Genomic DNA, 24,373 nt, shown 5'->3' with positions numbered 1-24,373 from the left:
GTACATCAGTCATACAGTACAATAGTCATACAGTACATCAGTCATACAGTACGACATTCATACAGTACATCAGTCATACAGTACGATAGTCATAAAGTACATCAGTCATACAGTACGACAGTCATACAGTACATCAGTCATACAGTACGGCAGTCGTACAGTACGATAGTCATACAGTACGATAGTCATACTGTACGATAATCATACAGTACGGTAGTCATACAGTACGGCAGTCATACAGTACGGCAGTCATACAGTACGATAGTCATACAGTTCATTAGTCATACAGTACGATAGTCATACAGTACGATAGTCATACAGTACAATAGTCCTACAGTACGATAGTCATACAGTACAGCAGTCATACAGTATATCAGTCATACAGTACGATAGTCATACAGTACAATAGTCCTACAGTACGATAGTCATAAAGTACGGCCGTCATACAGTACGATAGTCATACAGTACATCAGTCATACAGTACGATAGTCATACAGTACGATAATCATACAGTACAATAGTCATACAGTACGATAGTCATACAGTACATCAGTCATACAGTACGACAGTCATACAGTACGATAATCATACAGTACGATAGTCATACAGTATGATAATCATACAGTACGATAGTCATACAGTACGATAATCATACAGTACATCAGTCATACAGTACGATAGTCATACAGTACATCAGTCATACAGTACATCAGTCATACAGTACGGCAGTCATACAGTACGATAGTCATACAGTACGATGATCATACAGTACGATATTCATACAGTACGATAGTCATACAGTACATCAGTCATACAGTACGGCAGTCATACAGTACATCAGTCATACAGTACGGTAGTCATACAGTACGGCAGTCATACAGTAAGTACATCAGTCATACAATACGGCAGTCATACAGTACGATAGTCATACAGTACATCAGTCATACAGTACAGCAGTCATACAGTAAGTACATCAGTCATACAGTACGGCAGTCATACAGTACATTATTCATACAGTACATCAGTCATACAGTACATCAGTCATACAGTACGACAGTCATACAGTACATCAGTCATACAGTACGATAGTCATACAGTACGATAATCATACAGTACGATAGTCATACAGTACGATAGTCATACAGTACATCAGTCATACAGTACATCAGTCATACAGTATGACAGTCATACAGTACGATAATCATACAGTACGATAGTCATACAGTACGATAATCATACAGTACGATAGTCATACAGTACATCAGTCATACAGTACGGCAGTCATACAGTAGGATAGTCATACAGTACGATAATCATACAGTACGATAATCATACAGTATGATAATCATACAGTACGATAGTCATACAGTACGACAGTCATACAGTACATCAGTCATACAGTACATCAGTTATACAGTACGGCCGTCATACAGTACGATAGTCATACAGTACGATAGTCATAAAGTACATCAGTCATACAGTACAATAGTCATACAGTACATCAGTCATACAGTACGACATTCATACAGTACATCAGTCATACAGTACGATAGTCATAAAGTACATCAGTCATACAGTACGACAGTCATACAGTACATCAGTCATACAGTACGGCAGTCATACAGTACGATAGTCATACAGTACGATAGTCATACTGTACGATAATCATACAGTACGGTAGTCATACAGTACGGCAGTCATACAGTACGGCAGTCATACAGTACGATAGTCATACAGTACGATAGTCATACAGTACGATAATCATACAGTATGATAGTCATAAAGTACATCAGTCATACAGTACGATAGTCATACAGTACGATAATCATACAGTACGATAATCATACAGTACAATAGTCATACAGTACGATAATCATACAGTACGATAGTCATACAGTATGAAAGTCATACAGTACATCAGTCATACAGTACGATAGTCATACAGTACATCAGTCATACAGTACGACAGTCATACAGTACGATAATCATACAGTACGATAGTCATACAGTACGATAATCATACAGTACGATAGTCATACAGTACAATAGTCATACAGTACATCAGTGATACAGTACGATAGTCATACAGTACGATAGTCATACAGTACGATAGTCATACAGTATGTTAGTCATACAGTACAATAGTCATACAGTACCTCAGTGATACAGTACGATAGTCATACAGTACGATAGTCATACAGTACGATAGTCATAAAGTACGGCAGTCATACAGTACGATAGTCATACAGTACATCAGTCATACAGTACGATAGTCATACAGTACGATAGTCATACAGTACATCAGTCATACAGTACGATAGTCATACAGTACAATAGTCATACAGTACATCAGTCATACAGTACGATAGTCATACAGTACGATAGTCATACAGTACAATAGTCATACTGTACATCAGTCATACAGTACGATAGTCATACAGTACGATAGTCATACAGTACATCAGTCATACAGTACGATAGTCATACAGTACGATAATCATACAGTACGATAATCATACAGTACAATAGTCATACAGTACGATAGTCATACAGTACGATAGTCATACAGTACAATAGTCATACAGTACATCAGTCATACAGTACGATAATCATACAGTACGATAATCATACAGTACGATAATCATACAGTACAATAGTCATACAGTACGATAATCATACAGTACGATAGTCATACAGTATGAAAGTCATACAGTACATCAGTCATACAGTACGATAGTCATACAGTACATCAGTCATACAGTACGACAGTCATACAGTACGATAGTCATACAGTACGATAATCATACAGTACGATAATCATACAGTACAATAGTCATACAGTACGATAGTCATACAGTACGATAGTCATACAGTACAATAGTCATACAGTACATCAGTCATACAGTACGATAATCATACAGTACGATAATCATACAGTACGATAATCATACAGTACAATAGTCATACAGTACGATAATCATACAGTACGATAGTCATACAGTATGAAAGTCATACAGTACATCAGTCATACAGTACGATAGTCATACAGTACATCAGTCATACAGTACGACAGTCATACAGTACGATAATCATACAGTACGATAGTCATACAGTACGATAATCATACAGTACGATAGTCATACGGTACAATAGTCATACAGTACATCAGTGATACAGTATGATAGTCATACAGTACGATAGTCATACAGTACGATAGTCATACAGTATGGTAGTCATACAGTACAATAGTCATACAGTACATCAGTGATACAGTACGATAGTCATACAGTACGATAGTCATACAGTACAATAGTCATAAAGTACATCAGTGATACAGTACGATAATCATACAGTACGATAGTCATACAGTACAATAGTCATACAGTACATCAGTGATACAGTACGATAGTCATACAGTACAATAGTCATACAGTACGGTAGTCATACAGTACAATAGTCATACAGTACATCAGTCATACAGTACGATAGTCATACAGTACGATAGTCATACAGTACATCAGTCATACAGTACGGCAGTCATACAGTACGGCAGTCATACAGTACGGCAGTCATACAGTAAGTACATCAGTCATACAGTACGGCAGTCATACAGTACGGCAGTCATACAGTAGTTTCACTGCGATAGTCCTACAGTACGATAGTCATAAAGTACATCAGTCATACAGTACGGCAGTCATACAGTACGATAGTCATACAGTACATCAGTCATACAGTACGATAGTCATACAGTACAATAGTCATACAGTACAATAGTCATACAGTACGGCAGTCATACAGTACGATAGTCATACAGTACGATAGTCATACAGTACAATAGTCATGCAGTACATCAGTCATACAGTACGATAATCATACAGTACGATATTCATACAGTACGATAATCATACAGTACAATAGTCATACAGTACATCAGTCATACAGTACGATAATCATACAGTACGATAATCATACAGTACGATAATAATACAGTACAATAGTCATACAGTACATCAGTCATACAGTACGATAGTCATACAGTACAATAGTCATACAGTACGATAATCATACAGTACGATAGTCGTAGAGTACGATAATCATACAGTACGATAGTCATAAAGTACATCAGTCATACAGTACGATAGTCATACAGTACGATAGTCATACAGTACGATAATCATACAGTACAATAGTCATACAGTACGATAGTCATACAGTACGATAATCATACAGTACGATAGTCATACAGTATGAAAGTCATACAGTACATCAGTCATACAGTACGATAGTCATACAGTACATCAGTCATACAGTACGACAGTCATACAGTACGATAATCATACAGTACGATAGTCATACAGTACGATAATCATACAGTACGATAGTCATACAGTACGATAGTCATACAGTACGATAATCATACAGTACGATAGTCATAAAGTACATCAGTCATACAGTACGATAGTCATACAGTACGATAATCATACAGTACGATAATCATACAGTACAATAGTCATACAGTACGATAATCATACAGTACGATAGTCATACAGTATGAAAGTCATACAGTACATCAGTCATACAGTACGATAGTCATACAGTACATCAGTCATACAGTACGACAGTCATACAGATCGATAATCATACAGTACGATAGTCATACAGTACGATAGTCATACAGTACGATAGTCATACAGTACAATAGTCATACAGTACATCAGTGATACAGTACGGTAGTCATACAGTACAATAGTCATACAGTACAGTAGTCATACAGTATGGCAGTCATACAGTACGATAGTCATACAGTACAATAGTCATACAGTACGATAATCATACAGTACATCAGTCATACAGTACCTCAGTCAGTACGATAATCATACAGTACGATAGTCATACAGTACATCAGTCAGTACGATAGTCATACAATACGGCAGTCATACAGTAGTTTCACTGCGATAGTCCTACAGTACGATAGTCATAAAGTACATCAGTCATACAGTACGGCAGTCATACAGTACATCAGTCATACAGTACGGCAGTCATACAGTACGATAGTCATACAGTACGATAGTCATACAGTACAATAGTCATACAGTACGATAGTCATACAGTACATCAGTCATACAGTACGATAGTCATACAGTACGATAGTCATACAGTACGATAGTCATACAGTACATCAGTCATACAGTACATCAGTCATACAGTACGATAATCATACAGTACGATAATCATACAGTACGATAGTCATACAGTACAATAGTCATACAGTAGATCAGTCATACAGTACTATAGTCATACAGTACGATAGTCATACAGTACGATAGTCATACAGTACATCAGTCATACAGTACATCAGTCATACAGTACGATAGTCATACAGTACGATAGTCATACATTACGATAATCATACAGTACAATAGTCATACAGTATGATAATTATACAGTACGATAGTCATACAGTACGATAATCATACAGTACGATAGTCATACAGTATGAAAGTCATACAGTACATCAGTCATACAGTACAATAGTCATACAGTACATCAGTCATACAGCACGACAGTCATACAGTACGATAATCATACAGTACGATAGTCATACAGTACGATAGTCATACAGTACATCAGTGATACAGTACGATAGTCATACAGTACGATAGTCATACAGTACGATAGTCATACAGTATGGTAGTCATACAGTACAATAGTCATACAGTACATCAGTGATACAGTACGATAGTCATACAGTACAATAGTCATACAGTACATCAGTGATACAGTACGATAGTCATACAGTACGATAGTTATACAGTACGATAGTCATACAGTACATCAGTGATACAGTACGATAGATCATACAGTACGATAGTCATACAGTACAGTAGTCATACAGTATGGCAGTCATACAGTACGATAGTCATACAGTACAATAGTCATACAGTACGATAATCATACAGTACATCAGTCATACAGTACATCAGTCAGTACGATAATCATACAGTACGATAGTCATACAGTACATCAGTCAGTACGATAGTCATACAGTACGGCAGTCATACAGTACATCAGTCAGTACGATAGTCATACAGTACATCAGTCATACAGTACGATAGTCATACAGTACGATAGTCATACAGTACATCAGTCACGTACCGCAGTACGATCATACAGTACGATAGTCATACAGTACATCAGTCAGTACGATAGTCATACAGTACGGCAGTCATACAGTAGTTTCACTGCGATAGTCCTACAGTACGATAGTCATAATGTACATCAGTCATACAGTACGGCAGTCATACAGTACATCAGTCATACAGTACGGCAGTCATACAGTACGATAGTCATACAGTACGATAGTCATACAGTACAATAGTCATACAGTACGATAGTCATACAGTACATCAGTCATACAGTACGATAGTCATACAGTACGATAGTCATACAGTATGATAGTCATACAGTACATCAGTCATACAGTACATCAGTCATACAGTACGATAATCATACAGTACGATAATCATAAAGTACGATAATCATACAGTACAATAGTCATACAGTACATCAGTCATACAGTACGATAGTCATACAGTACGATAATCATACAGTACAATAGTCATACAGTACATCAGTCATACAGTACGATAGTCATACAGTACGATAGTCATACAGTACAATAGTCATACAGTACATCAGTCATACAGTACATCAGTCATACAGTACGATAGTCATACAGTTTGATAGTCATACAGTACGATAGTCATACAGTATGATAATCATACAGTACGATAGTCATACAGTACGATAATCATACAGTACGATAGTCATACAGTATGAAAGTCATACAGTACATCAGTCATACAGTACGATAGTCATACAGTACGATAATCATACAGTACAATAGTCATACAGTACGATAGTCATACAGTACGATAATCATACAGTACATCAGTCATACAGTACGATAGTCATACAGTACATCAGTCATACAGTACGACAGTCATACAGTACATCAGTCATACAGTACGGCAGTCATACAGTACGATAGTCATACAGTACGATGATCATACAGTACGATATTCATACAGTACGATAGTCATACAGTACATCAGTCATACAGTACGGCAGTCATACAGTACATCAGTCATACAGTACGGTAGTCATACAGTACGGCAGTCATACAGTAAGTACATCAGTCATACAATACGGCAGTCATACAGTACGATAGTCATACAGTACATCAGTCATACAGTACAGCAGTCATACAGTAAGTACATCAGTCATACAGTACGGCAGTCATACAGTACATTATTCATACAGTACATCAGTCATACAGTACATCAGTCATACAGTACGATAGTCATACAGTACGATAATCATACAGTACGATAGTCATACAGTACGATAGTCATACAGTACATCAGTCATACAGTACATCAGTCATACATTATGACAGTCATACAGTACGATAATCATACAGTACGATAGTCATACAGTACGATAATCATACAGTACGATAGTCATACAGTACATCAGTCATACAGTACGGCAGTCATACAGTAGGATAGTCATACAGTACGATAATCATACAGTACGATAATCATACAGTATGATAATCATACAGTACGATAGTCATACAGTACGACAGTCATACAGTACATCAGTCATACAGTACATCAGTTATACAGTACGGCCGTCATACAGTACGATAGTCATACAGTACGATAGTCATAAAGTACATCAGTCATACAGTACAATAGTCATACAGTACATCAGTCATACAGTACGACATTCATACAGTACATCAGTCATACAGTACGATAGTCATAAAGTACATCAGTCATACAGTACGACAGTCATACAGTACATCAGTCATACAGTACGGCAGTCGTACAGTACGATAGTCATACAGTACGATAGTCATACTGTACGATAATCATACAGTACGGTAGTCATACAGTACGGCAGTCATACAGTACGGCAGTCATACAGTACGATAGTCATACAGTTCATTAGTCATACAGTACGATAGTCATACAGTACGATAGTCATACAGTACAATAGTCCTACAGTACGATAGTCATACAGTACAGCAGTCATACAGTATATCAGTCATACAGTACGATAGTCATACAGTACAATAGTCCTACAGTACGATAGTCATAAAGTACGGCCGTCATACAGTACGATAGTCATACAGTACATCAGTCATACAGTACGATAGTCATACAGTACGATAATCATACAGTACAATAGTCATACAGTACGATAGTCATACAGTACATCAGTCATACAGTACGACAGTCATACAGTACGATAATCATACAGTACGATAGTCATACAGTATGATAATCATACAGTACGATAGTCATACAGTACGATAATCATACAGTACATCAGTCATACAGTACGATAGTCATACAGTACATCAGTCATACAGTACATCAGTCATACAGTACGGCAGTCATACAGTACGATAGTCATACAGTACGATGATCATACAGTACGATATTCATACAGTACGATAGTCATACAGTACATCAGTCATACAGTACGGCAGTCATACAGTACATCAGTCATACAGTACGGTAGTCATACAGTACGGCAGTCATACAGTAAGTACATCAGTCATACAATACGGCAGTCATACAGTACGATAGTCATACAGTACATCAGTCATACAGTACAGCAGTCATACAGTAAGTACATCAGTCATACAGTACGGCAGTCATACAGTACATTATTCATACAGTACATCAGTCATACAGTACATCAGTCATACAGTACGACAGTCATACAGTACATCAGTCATACAGTACGATAGTCATACAGTACGATAATCATACAGTACGATAGTCATACAGTACGATAGTCATACAGTACATCAGTCATACAGTACATCAGTCATACAGTATGACAGTCATACAGTACGATAATCATACAGTACGATAGTCATACAGTACGATAATCATACAGTACGATAGTCATACAGTACATCAGTCATACAGTACGGCAGTCATACAGTAGGATAGTCATACAGTACGATAATCATACAGTACGATAATCATACAGTATGATAATCATACAGTACGATAGTCATACAGTACGACAGTCATACAGTACATCAGTCATACAGTACATCAGTTATACAGTACGGCCGTCATACAGTACGATAGTCATACAGTACGATAGTCATAAAGTACATCAGTCATACAGTACAATAGTCATACAGTACATCAGTCATACAGTACGACATTCATACAGTACATCAGTCATACAGTACGATAGTCATAAAGTACATCAGTCATACAGTACGACAGTCATACAGTACATCAGTCATACAGTACGGCAGTCATACAGTACGATAGTCATACAGTACGATAGTCATACTGTACGATAATCATACAGTACGGTAGTCATACAGTACGGCAGTCATACAGTACGGCAGTCATACAGTACGATAGTCATACAGTACATTAGTCATACAGTACGATAGTCATACAGTACGATAGTCATACAGTACAATAGTCCTACAGTACGATAGTCATACAGTACAGCAGTCATACAGTATATCAGTCATACAGTACGATAGTCATACAGTACAATAGTCCTACAGTACGATAGTCATAAAGTACGGCCGTCATACAGTACGATAGTCATACAGTACATCAGTTATACAGTACGGTAGTCATACAGTACGGCAGCCATCTTCACTGATTATTATTTGAATAATATTATCATTATACTGAACTGCATATGCCATTTACAATACTCAAGTTCACCGCTGAATTGAATTCACTGAAGTTTTGTTGTTTTGTCAATGTGCAGGTATGCCCACACTCGGAAGATATATCCCAATTACCAAGGCTTTTCATCAAGTCTAACGGACTGAGTGCTCACATCCCCAAATATATGCAAATTATTCAAGCAAATTATTCAGTTCTTCAGGATGTGCTTATGACAACAAACTTGTCAATGACAGGTTTTAGAAATGCATCATAGGCTAATCTGAGCATCCACGTTGGCCAGCTGACGCCTGTCCCCAGAGACCAATTATAGCCAAATATATTTTTTAAATCTCATCTGCAAGATTTAGATAAAACACTGTTTGATTAGTGTGTGTGCGTGTGTGTGTGTGAGTGTGTGTGTATGTGTATGCGTGTGTGTGTGTGTGCGTCCGTGCATGCGTGTGTGTGTGTGTGTGCGTGTGCGTGTGCGTGCGTGCGTGTTTGTGTGTGTGTGTGTGTGTGTGTGTGTGCGTGCGTGCGTGCGTGCGTGTGTGTGTGTGTGTGTGTGTGTTTTAGGCACAACATGTTTTTGGAACGTCTTTCCTGCTTTCCAACGTTCATTCATTTCGGATGAAGGATGATGAAACTCACCTGTCTGCTCGGTCTCTGCTTGATAGAATGACAAAAACCTTTTCTGTGTTGTTGAACAGAGATGCTAACAGCATCCTGTTTAACTCCAACACCCCTGAGACTGCCTCTATACAACCTCAATGTCGCTCTAAGTTCAATATTTACCTCTGTACTGTATAGGGCTTGGAGAGAGTGCTGTTCAGTTGAAAGACGTCTATCGTCCTCTTGTTGCAGACATACTGCTATTTGTATACAGCTGTTTAACCCACTGTTTGATTTGTGGGCCTGTGTTGACTCAGTTGTTGACTGTTCTATTTCAGGTTAGTCCTGTTTAAACAATCTACTCTCTATCTCTCTCTTTCTCTTTCTCTACACTCACAGAAGTTACAAAAGAATAAAGACATTACAAATGTCATATTATGTATATATATATATACATACAGTGTTGTAACGATATACAAATGGTTCTCTCTCTCCTCTCTCTCCTCTCCCCACAGTCCTCTCTCTCTCTCTCTGTCCTATCTCTCTCTGTCCTCTCTCTCCTCTCTCTCTCTCTTTCTCTCTCTCTCTCTCCCCACACCCTTTCTCTCAGTCCCCTCTCTCTCTGTCCATATCTCTCTCTCTCTCTCTCTCTCTCCTCGCTCTCCCTCTTTCTTTCTCTCTCCCCATGTTCTCTCTCTCTCTCTGTCCTATCTCTCCTCTCCCTCTCTCTCCTTCTCTCCCCAAGCTCTCTCTCTCTCTCTCTCTCTCTCTCTCTCTCACTTTCTCTCTCTTAGAAGGACAGATATAGTTGTTTAGCCAAGTATAGACTATCGTTAGAGCCTTGTATTGTTAGCTTTGCCTGTTTAATTAACAGGTCAAAGACCCACAAATCTCCTGGCGTCTAAGGTGTGGATTGTAAATTTGCAAGGAGACGTGTGTTAGTTGATCTTTATGACTCAGCCTCTCCGACAGTAAAGAGATCCTGCAGTAGATTTAAGGCACCGCATATTTGTACTTCCTTGATCTCGATAACCTGTATTTTAGTCACACGTTCTGTTTAGTTGGTTTGAGATAGATCGGTGTTGTCATTTTTGCCATGTACAATTAACAGCGTTGCTATTTTCAAGATATTGAGTCACAGGTTGATTCAAGATGTGTTAAGGTTCATTTAGTCACGATAATTAGGCTTCTCCAAGCTCTGATGCTGCTGCTGGTCATTAGTAGCCTAGCAAACTTGCTAACTGCCTGTTACTCAGCACTCTATTGTCCCTCTAATCACTCTGACATCAATGCAAAGGTGATGGAAAATCTAATCAAACACTTCGTGAGAGCCCATGAGCTCATGTTGCGCAACGTTTCTATGGGCTATGCAATTGCGTGAGAAAACAGAGTGATGGCCTCTATTAAAAAGAGGAGGCTCCCATCAGCTTTCTAAAGGCTAGGCCTACAAGATTAATTTCTCAACTTTCCTAATATGAAGCACATTGCTTATCTTAACAGGAGTCTAGTCGACCTGGCTGGCATGAAAGCTAACCACGGGAAAGCATCCTCCATTCGCTATTTAAGATCATAGATGACATGTATTTTTTCCTGCTGCCCCTGTTTCCAGACAGGTGCATGATAATGGCCCATTCTAAATCAAAACAAATTTCACACATATTATTTAGTATGTGTAAAGACAAGATTAAATCAAGAATAGTCTGATGGGTGACATTATTAGCCCATCACTTGTGAATGATGTCCAGCATAAGGCAAGAAACAATGCATACCTTTTTTTTTGCCAACTTTTTCTAATCATAGTCGCACACCTCATGTAGCCTAGCCCATAGGCCTATATGTTTTGATAAGGTTTGTATCACACCTCATGTAGCCTAGCCTATAGGCCTATATGTTTAATAAGGTTAGTATCACACCTCATGTAGCCTAGCTCATAGGCCTATATGTTTTAATAAGGTCTGTATCACACCTCATGTAGCCTAGCCCATAGGCCTATATGTTTTAATAAGGTTTGTATCACACCTCATGTAGCCTAGCCCATAGACCTATATGCTTAATAAGGTTAGTATCACACCTCATGTAGCCTAGCTCATAGGCCTATATGTTTTAATAAGGTCTGTATCACACCTCATGTAGCCTAGCCCATAGTCCTATATGTTTTAATAAGGTTAGTATCACACCTCATGTAGCCTAGCCCATAGTCCTATATGTTTTAATAAGGTTAGTATCACACCTCATGTAGCCTAGCCCATATATGTTTGATAAGGTTAGTATCACACCTCATGTAGCCTAGCCCATAGGCTTATATGTTTTAATAAGGTTTGTATCACACCTCATGTAGCCTAGCCCATAGGCCTATATGTTTTGATAAGGTTTGTATCACAACTAAAGTGGCCAAATAACTTCTTAAAATGAAGCACATTAATCCGCTTTACCATACATAAGCAGCGCGTGAGTTTCAAGTTTAGGGAAGACAATTTCCACCATAAAAATGCACCTTTATAATATTACAAGCATAATCTCATTTGCGGTCACTTTTGATAATGGTGTATTCCTGCTAATAGAATATTCACACTTATAACCTACTGCTGTCTGTGCATTGCTGCGCTCATAACGTGAATAAATAGCCTAATAGTTTATCACATTTTAAGCTAAACGTTCTGATCTGTTGCGTCAGCCTCATCGCCTAAAAAAAGGTTTTTGATGCTAGTGGTTGTATTAATTTGGAATCTATCACATCCCACAACTGCCCCAGACTATGTTTGGAACATTCACTTCTCGCACAGTAATAGAATATGTCAACTTTTGTACTATGGGGGATAGTCAATTGCCATAGGCTAGTGCTTTTGCTGTTCGTTAGGCCAAGTCATCTTGTTGGCCGACGAAAAGTAAATATGGACAGTTCTTCCAATATCTTCAATATGCACCTGAAAAATGGATAAGGATACGCTTAGTTGCATCCCCAAAGTGTCCGTCTTCACTTGAAGCCTGTGAGAAAGCCCGGTTTAGCTGATGGAGAGCCATGTGAGTGAGAGGTGCTTCCGAGCGTGCAGCACTCCGGGCCAAGGGCACAACGGCCACTGGCCGCAAAAGGCATGGATTTTTTTAGGTTGCATTATGGCCACAAAGGTAAATCCGCTAGGAAATTCAAGGCATTATCAAGTGCTTGTCAAATTGTGAATGAGAAACTGATGAAGTGTGTAAACCCTGCGCAAAAAAACAAAGCAGAGCTCATGCCTTTAAAGCAACTTTTTTTTCAAATCATCATGCAGCCTTATAATGTATTAAAAATCGAAACGTATTGTCCAACTTTTGTAGAACAACTAAAGTTACATGAATAACTCTAAATTAAGCATGTAGCAGTACCTATTTATTTGTTAACTGCTCAACACAGAATAGCCGCATGTGTGGATGATATCCTTTCTATTTTATTCAGCTAAGTTCAATTTATTCATACTATAAAATAATGCCACAGAATTTTAAGCAAATCTTGTGTGCTAAATGAACTAGTGTAGCCCACAGCCATATGGCATAGCCAGATCAGGGCCAAACATAATGTAATGAATACAAGGGGAGACAGAGAGACGGTTTCAAGCGTAGGGCACAGCAGGTGTTTATTGCAAAGGACCACAGGAGAAGGCAGGTAGCTGGGTCCAGGGGCGGGCAGAAGGTCATACACAGGAGGAGACAGGTAGCTGGGTCCAGGGGCAGTCAGAAGGTCATACACAGGGGGAGGCAGGTAGCTGGGTCCAGGGGCAGGCAGAAGGTCATACACAGGAGGAGGCAGGTAGCTGGGTCCAGGGGCAGGGGCAGGCAGAAGGTCATACACAGGAGGAGGCAGGTAGCTGGGTCCAGGGGCAGGCAGAAGGTCATACACAGGAGGAGGCAGGTAGCTGGGTCCAGGGGCAGTCAGAAGGTCATACACAGGGGGAGGCAGGTAGCTGGGTCCAGGGGCAGGGGCAGGCAGAAGGTCATACACAGGAGGAGGCAGGTAGCTGGGTCCAGGGGCAGGCAGAAGGTCATACACAGGAGGAGGCAGGTAGCTGGGTCCAGGGGCAGGCAGAAGGTCATACACAGGAGAAGGCAGGTAGCTGGGTCCAGGGGCAGGCAGAAGGTCATACACAGGAGGAGGAAGGTAGCTGGGTCCAGGGGCAGGCAGAAGGTCATACACAGGAGAAGGCAGGTAGCTGGGTCCAGGGGCAGGCAGAGGTCATACACAGGAGGAGGCAGGTAGCTGGGTCCAGGGGCAGGCAGAAGGTCATACACAGGAGGAGGCAGGTAGAAGGGTCCAGGGACAGGTAGCAGGGTCCAGGGGCAGGCAGAAGGTCATACACAGGAGGAGGCAGGTAGCTGGGTCCAGGGGCAGGCAGAGGTCATACACAGGGGGCCAAAAGGGCAACAGTACAGGCAGGGAAAAGGCTAGTAATGTAGTCCAAGAGATCAGGCAATAGGTAGGTAACAGGAAATCCAATAGGCTTAAGTACAGGCAGGGAATAGGCAAAAAGGCATCATTAGTGAGGCAGGCAAAAACTATCATACACGGGAGGAGTAACTCACAGGAAACCGAGCACACTGACAGCCGTGTGTCACAAAACAAACAATACCTCACAGTGATGGGGTGCAAAGAACTGAACTAAATAGTGTGTGATAATGACATACAGGTGTGTGAACAGGTGATTAGAATTCAGGTGATTGGGATCTGGAGCGTGAGCTGCATTCAGGGGACCTACGTGTTTGAGAGTGTGAGTTGGAAGCAGACGTTTCACATGACAACTCAGAGTATACTATTCTGTTCTTCTGAAATAGAAAATGTTTTCTTCATATCATGTTTCTTTAGACCTGTGTAAATTAAATGATGGATTTATTGTGAAGGTGTAGGCTTTATTACATGGATTTATTAGACTTTTTAAAATGTAGATGTTCCAAAGGTCTGCATCAGTGGCTTGTAGTCTATGTGTGGAAGCCAGGAGAGGCTAAATGTGTTTGTTAATTAAAGGGTAAATTCCCGTTAGACCGACAGTTATTTGCTTGACAATCACCGGCTGACAAAATTTGGTGACCCTAGTTCTGACTCATAACTCCTAGCTAGATGACCTTGGATCATCTGTTTTGAATGTCTGCCTTAATATCACTAGCTATCACCAGAGAGGAGGAGGCAAAGCGAGTGGATTACCTCCGCCCCCCAAATCTTTCCCCCGCAAGATAAGCAGACCTTTTTTTGCATGGAGGTCTATGAGAGAGTGTTTATTGAGGCTTATTTGATCAAATAGAGAAATGTTTAGCTTGTTACAAAATGTACTGAAGCTTGTTTACATACGCATCTTCCCTCTCATTGGCTATAACGGTCCCACCTGATCGCTTTCCCTTCCACCTGCCTTCCATCATTGAGGACATGTATTTTCATTGTTAGAGCAGTTTCTTGAATATCTTGTCAATATAATAAATCATCTTTGCTGTAGAGCCTGATCGATATGGGATTTTTGGGTCCAATACCGATTTTTGAGTTTTTTTAGAGGTGGAATGAAAAACAGTTTTTTTTTTTTTTTACACACATTGTGATCCAAAGTGTCACGGTCATTGTTGTAAGAATTAGACCAAAATGCAGCATGGTTTGGGTTCATCATCTTTATTACTTGAACCGGCAAAAAAACCAACAATAAAGAACGTGAAGCTAAGCAGTGCTCAAGGCAACTATACACAAACAAGATCCCACAACCAACAGGTGGGACAAAGCTGCTCAAATATGATCCCCAATCAGAGACAACGATAGACAGCTGCCTCTGATTGGGAACCATACCAAGCCAACCTAGAAATAAAGAAACTAGAATGCCCACCCTAGTCACACACCGACCTAACCAAAATAGAGAATAAAGGATCTCCAAGGTCAGGGCGTGACACAAAGGTTTAACAAATACTCTTAGTGAACATTTTATTTGTGGTTTACAGGATATCCACCAAAATCAACTATATCCTCTATAAATATGATAGAGATATGTGTCACAGTTGTCGTAGTGATGAGACCAAAATGCAGCAGGTATGTTTATGCTCATCTTGACGTTTAATAAATTCAAAATGAACACCAAAATAACAAAAGCACGAACGATCAACAAAACAGTCTGGCAAGGCACAAGGCTAAACACAGAACAATCTCCCACCCTAATATATGGGACTCTCAATCAAAGGCAGATAGACAACACCTGCCTTCAACTGAGAGTCCCAACCCCAATTAACCAAACATAGAAACAGACACACTAGACTAAACATAGAATACCTGAAAATCAAACAGTGCCCAAAAACCCTGGAATACTTAAATCAAATGCCCCTTCAACAAACACACCACCCCGAACCACATAAAACGAATACCCTTTGCCACGTCCTGACCAAACTACAATGACAATTAACCTTTATACTGGCCAGGACGTGACAGTACCCCCCCCTAAAGGTGCCAACCCCGGAAGCACCTCAAGAATAACAAAAACCCAAACAACAACAAAAAAATCCCCCTAAAGTAAAGGGAGGGAAGGGAGGGTGGCTGCCGTCACCAACGGCACTTGTGCTACACCCCCCCTCCCCAACCCACCTATGCAGGTGGTGGTTCAGGCTCCGGCCTATTGTCCTCCAGAGTGCCGACCGACCCGATCAGCCTCGGACCGTAGGCAGACTCCCCCTGATCCGGATCATGGGCAGACCTCCACCTCTCCACCCTGTATGCAAACTCAGCAATTAAACAGTTAATCTCTTTAAGTTTTGAATTGTCAGGCTTACTCAGTTCAAGGTTGTTGCTAGACTCTGGGCCGATGGGCCACTCTGGCAGCCCCGGGCAGTCTGGTCACTCTGGCAGCTCCGGGCAGTCTGGCCACTCTGGCAGCTCCGGGCAGTCTGGCCACTCTGGCAGCTCCGGGCAGTCTGGCCACTCTGGCAGCTCCGGGCAGTCTGGCCACTCTGGCAGCTCCGGGAAGTCTGGCCACTCTGGCAGCTCCGGGCAGTCTGGCCACTCTGGCGGCTCCGGGCAGTCTGGCCGGCTCTGGCGGCTCCTGACTAGTGGGCGGCTCTGGCGGCTCCTGACTGACGGGCGCCTCTGGCGACTCTTGACTGACGGGCGGCTCTGGCGACTCTTGACTGACGGGCGGCTCTGGCGACTCTTGACTGACGGGCGGCTCTGGCGACTCTTGACTGACGGGCGGCTCTGGCGACTCTTGACTGACGGGCGGCTCTGGCGACTCTTGACTGACGGGCGGCTCTGGCGACTCTTGACTGACGGGCGGCTCTGGCGACTCTTGACTGACGGGCGGCTCTGGCGACTCTTGACTGACGGGCGGCCCTGCCGACGTCGGACTGGGATGACACACTTGAAGCCTGGTGCGTGGTGCTGGTACTGGACGTACCAGACTGGGAACACGTACCGCCAGGCTAGTGCGGGGAGCAGGAACAGGACGAGTCGGACTGGGCTGACGCACTTCCGGGTCCGCACGAGAGACAGGAACTGGAAACACCAGGCTATGGAGGTGCACAGGCGGTCTTGATCTTACCTCCTGCACAACCCGTCCTGGCTGGATGGAACTAGTATCCCTGTACGAGCGGGGTGCTAGTACAGGGCGAACTGGGCTGTGCAGGGGCCTGATGGTTGCCGTGCTTAGAGCGGGAGTAGGATAGCCTGGTCCGAGGAGGCTTACCGGCGACCAGATGCGCTGCGCAGGCATCCTCCTCCCAGGCTGGATGCCCACTCTAGCACGGCATCTGCGCGGGGCTGGAATGGCGCGCACCGGACTGTGCGTGCGTATGGGTGAGATAGTGCGCACCTCAGCGAAACATGGCGCCCTCCACCTCATACGCTCCTCCATATAACCACGGGTAGCTGGCTTCTGGCTCTTCCTTGGCCTAGCCAAACTACCCGTGTGCCCCCCCAAAAATAAATGATTGGGGGTGCCTCTCGTGCTTCTCCCTCAGCGCGTCCAAGGCCTCGTACCTCCGCCTCTCTGCCTTGGCTGCCTCAATTTCCTCCCGTGGGCGACGGTACTCCCCAGCCTGGTGCCAAGGTCCAGCCCCGTCCAGAACTTCCTCCCAGGTCCATTTCTCCCGTTGGTCCAACTCGAAATCCCTTTGCTCCTTCCTCTGCTGCTTGGTCCTTTGGTGGTGGGAGATTCTGTCACGGTTGTCGTAGTGATGAGACCAAAATGCAGCAGGTATGTTTATGCTTATCTTGACGTTTAATAAATTCAAAATGAATAAAATAACAAAATAACAAAAGAACGAACGATCAACAAAACAGTCTGGCAAGGCACAAGGCTAAACACAGAACAATCTCCCACCCTAATATATGGGACTCTCAATCAAAGGCAAATAGACAACACCTGCCTTCAACTGAGAGTCCCAACCCAAATTAACCAAACATAGAAACAGACACACTAGACTAAACATAGAATACCTGAAAATCAAACAGTGCCCAAAACCCCCGGAATATTTAAATCAAATGCCCCTTCAACAAACACACCACCCCGAACCACATAGAACCAATACCCTCTGCCACGTCCTGACCAAACTACAATGACAATTAATCCTTATACTGGCCAGAACGTGACAATATGACACAAAACTTGTTTAGTTTAACTTCTTAGGTACAACTTAAAGATGTGTATGTCTATAGCAGTGGATAAGAAGTATGTTAAAGTGTTTGTGTTAAACCACCACAAGGGGTGACTGGCTGAATGAATGAAACTTTGTCTCAAAGTCAATCTGAAACCACACCGTTCACGAATAAGCATTGAAATGCAGTAACATGCCGTTCATCATGTCACCACTAGGTGTCAGCCTTTGTCTTGAGTAGATTTACTACAGTGTTTACAACAGTAAAAGGTTATGTAAACAAACACTTTAACGCAAGCTTTGACAAACACAATGGTCCGTGCTATCTGGGATCCTTGGGAGGAAGAGATTGCTAGGACGGTTGGAGGTTGCATGGATTTTGTGTGGACGATCCCGTGAACAAGGGCTACAGAGACAAGCAGGAATTTCTGTTATGAGTGTGGCAGACAGTCTTCTGTTTCAGGAAGAGGAAAAAGAGGAAGAAGGCATTGAAGAGAATGAGGAAATCAGAGGTTGAGGTTGAATTAGAAGAAGATGGCGATAGAAAGGGAGACAGGGGGTCAGAGACAACTGGTGGCAAGTACAAACAAAGTGAGTAGTATGTCAGGTTGAGGGATGGAGGTGAAATGGAAGTGAGTGAGGGTGATTTAACCGTGGAGGAAGGGAACTCTGACCCTACAAGGAAGGAAGGGAACTCTGACCCTACCATCGAGGAAGGGAACTCTTAACCAACCAACCAGGAAGGAAGGGAACTCTGACCCAACCAGGAAGGAAGGGAAATCTGAACCTACCAGGAAGGAAGGGAACTTTGAACCTACCAGGAAGGAAGGGAACTCTGAAGCAACCAGGAAGGAAGGGAACTCTGACCCAACCAGGAAAGAAAGGAACTCTGAACCTACCAGTAAGGAAGGGAACTCTGACCCAACCAGGAAGGAAGGGAACTCTGACCCAACCAGGAAAGAAAGGAAATCTGAACCTACCAGGAAGGAAGGGAACTTTGAACCTACCAGGAAGGAAGGGAACTCTGAACCTACCAGGAAGGAAGGGAACTCTGAAGCAACCAGGAAGGAAGGGAACTCTGACCCAACCAGGAAAGAAAGGAACTCTGAACCTACCAGTAAGGAAGGGAACTCTGACCCAACCAGGAAGGAAGGGAACTCTGAACCTACCAGGAAGGAAGGGAACTCTGAACCTACCATGGAGGCAGGGATTTCTCTCACCCTACCAGGAAGGAAGGAAACTATGACCCTACCATGTTGGAAGGGAACTCTGATCCTACGGAAAGGAAGGGAACTATGACCCTACCATGGTGGACAGGAACTGGATGTCTAAGTCAGGGGTCATCGTTGGGACTTCTGGTGTGTCACCCAAGGTGATGTCCGGTGGGTGCCAAGGAGAGTACTGGAGTGCCCCCTTAGGCAAGGTCTGGAGACTGGAGCTAGCAGGCAGGTTCCACCAGGCTGGGGCTGACAGCCTGTTCTAATCATTATATTTCTACATGTGGTGCTGCTGCAGGGAGGGGGGTGTTGCCTAGGCATTAGTCCTTGTGGTCACAGGCTGGGCCTTGACATAGGCAGACTGAACTTCGACGACAGGGCTGATCCCACCAGACCGTGGCTGGAGAGGCCCCAACACCCAGGCTGCACTTAACATCTGGAGTAGCTTCAGGCTCTGACTCCATCCTAAGAGTAGGGGCTTCCAGGGGAGAGCAGGTAGAGTCTTTGTGGCTAAAGCTTCCAGGGGAGAGCAGGCAGTCGGACCTTGGGCACCCGAACATCTGTCTCGACCAACAGGGGGTTCCCACTGGGAGGAGAGGACGACGTTGCAATGGCAACCAGAACAGGACCCAAGGCAGCGACTGGAGAGGGAGTCTCCTTAACTATGGCTAGTCGATGCTCTGGCTGAGGAAGGCTGCAGACCTTGTGGTGGAATGTCCACTATAGAGTTTTGTCAAACTGGAAGGGGGCTAGGCCGCTCTGGAGACCAGAAGTGGACCCGGTTCTCTGGTGGCTCAGGCCCAGGGGGCCTAGACGGTCGTCGATCAGGAAAGTAGCTGGGCTACCCCGGGGGGAAGTTGTGATGCCGACGCTCTTGCAGATACGACGTAGGCTCCAGCTGGGGGACCTGGAGTGACGTCAATCTGGTGAATAGCTGTGCCACCTTGGGACATAGTGGAGGCCGGGGGGGGGGGGGGGGGGGGGGGGACAATAGAGTGCTGAGTACCAGGCTGGAGTACTGTCTCTCAGGGAGTAGTCTGACTGTCTCGGGAAGCAGCGGCAGTTGTGGTACTCCCACGGCGGTGACAATAGCTCCAGCCAGGAGGGCCTTGAGCGGTGGCGGTCAGGAGAGTAGCAGTGGTACCGGGGGCTCCTCCTGCGGCGGTGACACAGGCCTCAGCTCATCTTCTTCTGGGATTCTTTGTGTGTGTGGGGGGTTGTGGGTGATGACAACAGCCCCATAAGGCTTTGGGGAATTGCAGGATAACTTCCAACTCCTCTTCTGAGTTCTGAGTACTGGAACATCTTCTCTCTAGCCACGTCAGAATCCGTCTCAAAGGATCATTTAAACACGGTTAGCTGGAGTTCGTCTGAGCTGGTTGGCTTCTGAGCCCTCACCTGCTGTGTACTTACCACTGACTCGCTACAGGCTGTCCGGCAAGAAGAGTACGGATGCTTCTCCTTTCAAGGGTTTTATTCATTTTCTTCATCACCACACACACACACACACACACACACACACACACACACACACACACACACACACACACACACACACACACACACACACACACACACTTTGGTTATTTATAATGGATCTTGGAATCGAATATGGACAACATGTAAACATTATTAATGAAAGAATTATAAATATGCAATATAAATAGGCTATATACCATGAATGAATAACCATATCATTACACTATTATAACACAGCTATAAACAGGAACCTAAACGATAAACCGGAGAGAAAGAAAGAACAGGAGAGAAATAAACCAATTACTTGACTAGACAACAGAAAGATTTATGGCACCCCCCCCTCTCTCTCTGGTGAAGCTGTCATCTGAATCTGACAGGCTAAAGATCTTATCTTATCTGCCCGGAGCCCCAGAGTCGTAAATTACAGTGTGCGACAGTAACAGTAAATGGCTACATTCAGAAGTGCTGCGGTAGCGTACAAGCAATAACAATAAACTTCTGCATTAACCACCTGTGTCACCAATACAATAATAAGCACTTATCTATAGACAATTATGCAGAGCAGTATTGACAACACACTTACATTACAGACTAGTACGACAGTAAAGTAGAAAATATGGCTGCAAACTTATCGAGTGGTAATTTACCTGTTATCACACAGCGTGTAAAACCCCAATAACAACCCCCTGCAACTTACAATGTCCAACAATAAAAAAGTTGCCTAGGCAACCAAAGACTAGTTTGCTACAACATCTTTGCTTGTTTCAGCACATTGTTAATTAACAGTCCGTGTTACCGCGGAGACGGACTCGAACGCCACGAATAACCGGCCGTCCCATCTTCATTCAGCTTTTTCGTTCCATAACACCAGAAAACTGGTGGCAAGTACAAACAAAGTGAGCAGTATGTCAGGTCGACGGCTGGAGGTGAAATGGAAGTGAGTGAGGGCGAGTTAACCGTTGAGGAAGGGAATTTATAAGGATGGAATTTAAATGTTTGTTCATCCATAACCGTCGGGTTACGTGGTTATACGGTCCTTGTGCCAGCCCTGGTGCGTTTCATACGATATCAATTTAAACAGCCGAGTGGCACAGACACCTGGAGTCTTCCACAGGGAATCCATTGGACTGTGTTGCTTTAAAACAGGCATGATCAAATCGCCATGTAAATGTCAGGGCTGAGTGTGTGAATGATAATCAGTGAGGATCAGAACGAGTCTAGATTTGACTTTGATGAGCAGCAATCACAGAACCATCAGCTAAAGGACTCGGGGGGGGAAAGAGCTCTATTCAGGAGATAATATGATCATACGGCTGTGTGTGTGTGTGTGTGTGTGTGTGTTCTCCTCCAGAGATAATAGGATAGGCTATTAAACCTTATTAGAGCACAAACACAGAGAGCAGATCTAACCACTGACCTTTTGTCTCTTCCCCCTTCTCTCCTCCTCTCTCCTATCCTGTTCTTCACTCATACTCTCCTCTCCTCACCCCTTTCCTCTCTCATCCCTTCTCTCTCTCTCATCCATCCTCTCTCTCCTCCCTCCTCTTTCTCCCCTCCCTCTAACCTCTTATCTTCTCATCTCCTCCCCTCCCCTACCCGCCCTCTCCTCTCTCGCCCCTTTTCACCCATCCCTTCTCTCTCTCCTCTCCTCACTTTTTCCTCTCCTCTTTTCTTGTACCCTCTCCTTTCATCTCTCTCATCCCTTTTCTCTCTCATCCCCTCCCTCCCTCCCTCCCTCCCTCTCTATCTCTCCCTCTCTATCCCTCCCTCCCTCTCTATCCATCCCTCCCTCTATCTCTCCCTCCCTCTCTATCCCTTCCTCCCTCTCTATCCCTCCCTCTCCTCTCCTCTCCTCTCCCTCTCCTCTCCTCTCCTCTCCTCTCCTCTCCTCTCCTCTCCTCCCTCTATCCCTCCCTCCCTCTCTATCCCTCCCTCCCCCCCTCTCTCCTCTCCTCTCCTCTCCTCTCCTCTCCTCTCCTCTCCTCTCCTCTCCTCTCCTCTCCTCTCCTCTCCTCTCCTCTCCTCTCCTCTCCTCTCTCTCCTCTCCTCTCCTCTCCTCTCCTCTCCTCTCCTCTCCTCTCCTCTCCTCTCCTCTCTCTGGCTCAAGGGGAAGAGGAATAAGCCAGGACTGGAGGCGGCTGGTACTTCAGAGGCGGGTCGTGGGCGAGGAGGAGAGAAAAAAGCCATCAAGTAGGTCCCTCCCTGTAGGTTGCATAGGAACACCTGGGTAGTGGGGCCAATGAATAACCACAACATGCACTACCTTACCATTCTGTTGGGTTCAACCCTGAATTCCCCACATGAACACTATGGTAAAACTGGCAGCTGGTATTGGTATTAGCACTGGTAACTGGTAACTGGTAACTGGTATTGGTACTGGTACTAGTAACTGGTAACTGGTATTGGTACTGGTACTGGTAACTGGTATTGGTATTAGCACTGGTAACTGGTAACTGGTAACTGGTATTGGTACTGGTACTGGAAACTGGTAACTGGTATTGGTACTGGTACTGGTAACTGGTAACTGGCATTGGTATTGATACTGGTAACTGGCAACTGGTATTGGTATTGGTACTGGTAACTGGTAACTGGTATTGGTATTGGTATTGGTATTTGTACTGGTAACTGGTATTGGTATTGATATTGGTACTGGTATTGGTATTTGTACTGGTAACTGGTATTGGTATTGATATTGGTACTGGTAACTGGCAGCTGGTATTGATATTAGCACTGGTAACTGGTATTGATATTGGT

At 43.3% G+C, this 24,373-nt stretch overlaps 1 protein-coding gene across 1 annotated transcript in view; it reads left to right on the top strand.

Moving 5' to 3' along the window:
- Positions 1 to 24,095, top strand: part of LOC145850486 (synaptotagmin-7) — a 210,756-nt gene extending 186,661 nt beyond the window's left edge. Inside the window, exon 3 of the mRNA XM_082968192.1 lies at positions 23,727 to 24,095. Coding sequence (XP_082824318.1) covers positions 23,727 to 23,813 — 87 coding nt within the window. The 3' untranslated portion in view covers positions 23,814 to 24,095. The remainder of the gene's footprint in view (positions 1 to 23,726) is intronic.
- The last annotated feature ends 278 nt before the right edge of the window (positions 24,096 to 24,373 follow it).

The sequence above is a fragment of the Salmo salar genome, chromosome 23 (genome assembly GCF_965601325.2).
Source record: "Salmo salar chromosome 23, fSalSal1, whole genome shotgun sequence".
NCBI classification, from domain to species: Eukaryota; Metazoa; Chordata; class Actinopteri; order Salmoniformes; family Salmonidae; genus Salmo; species Salmo salar.
The sequence above is the reverse complement of the archived record's forward strand: the minus strand, read 5'-3'. Positions and strand labels throughout refer to the sequence as shown.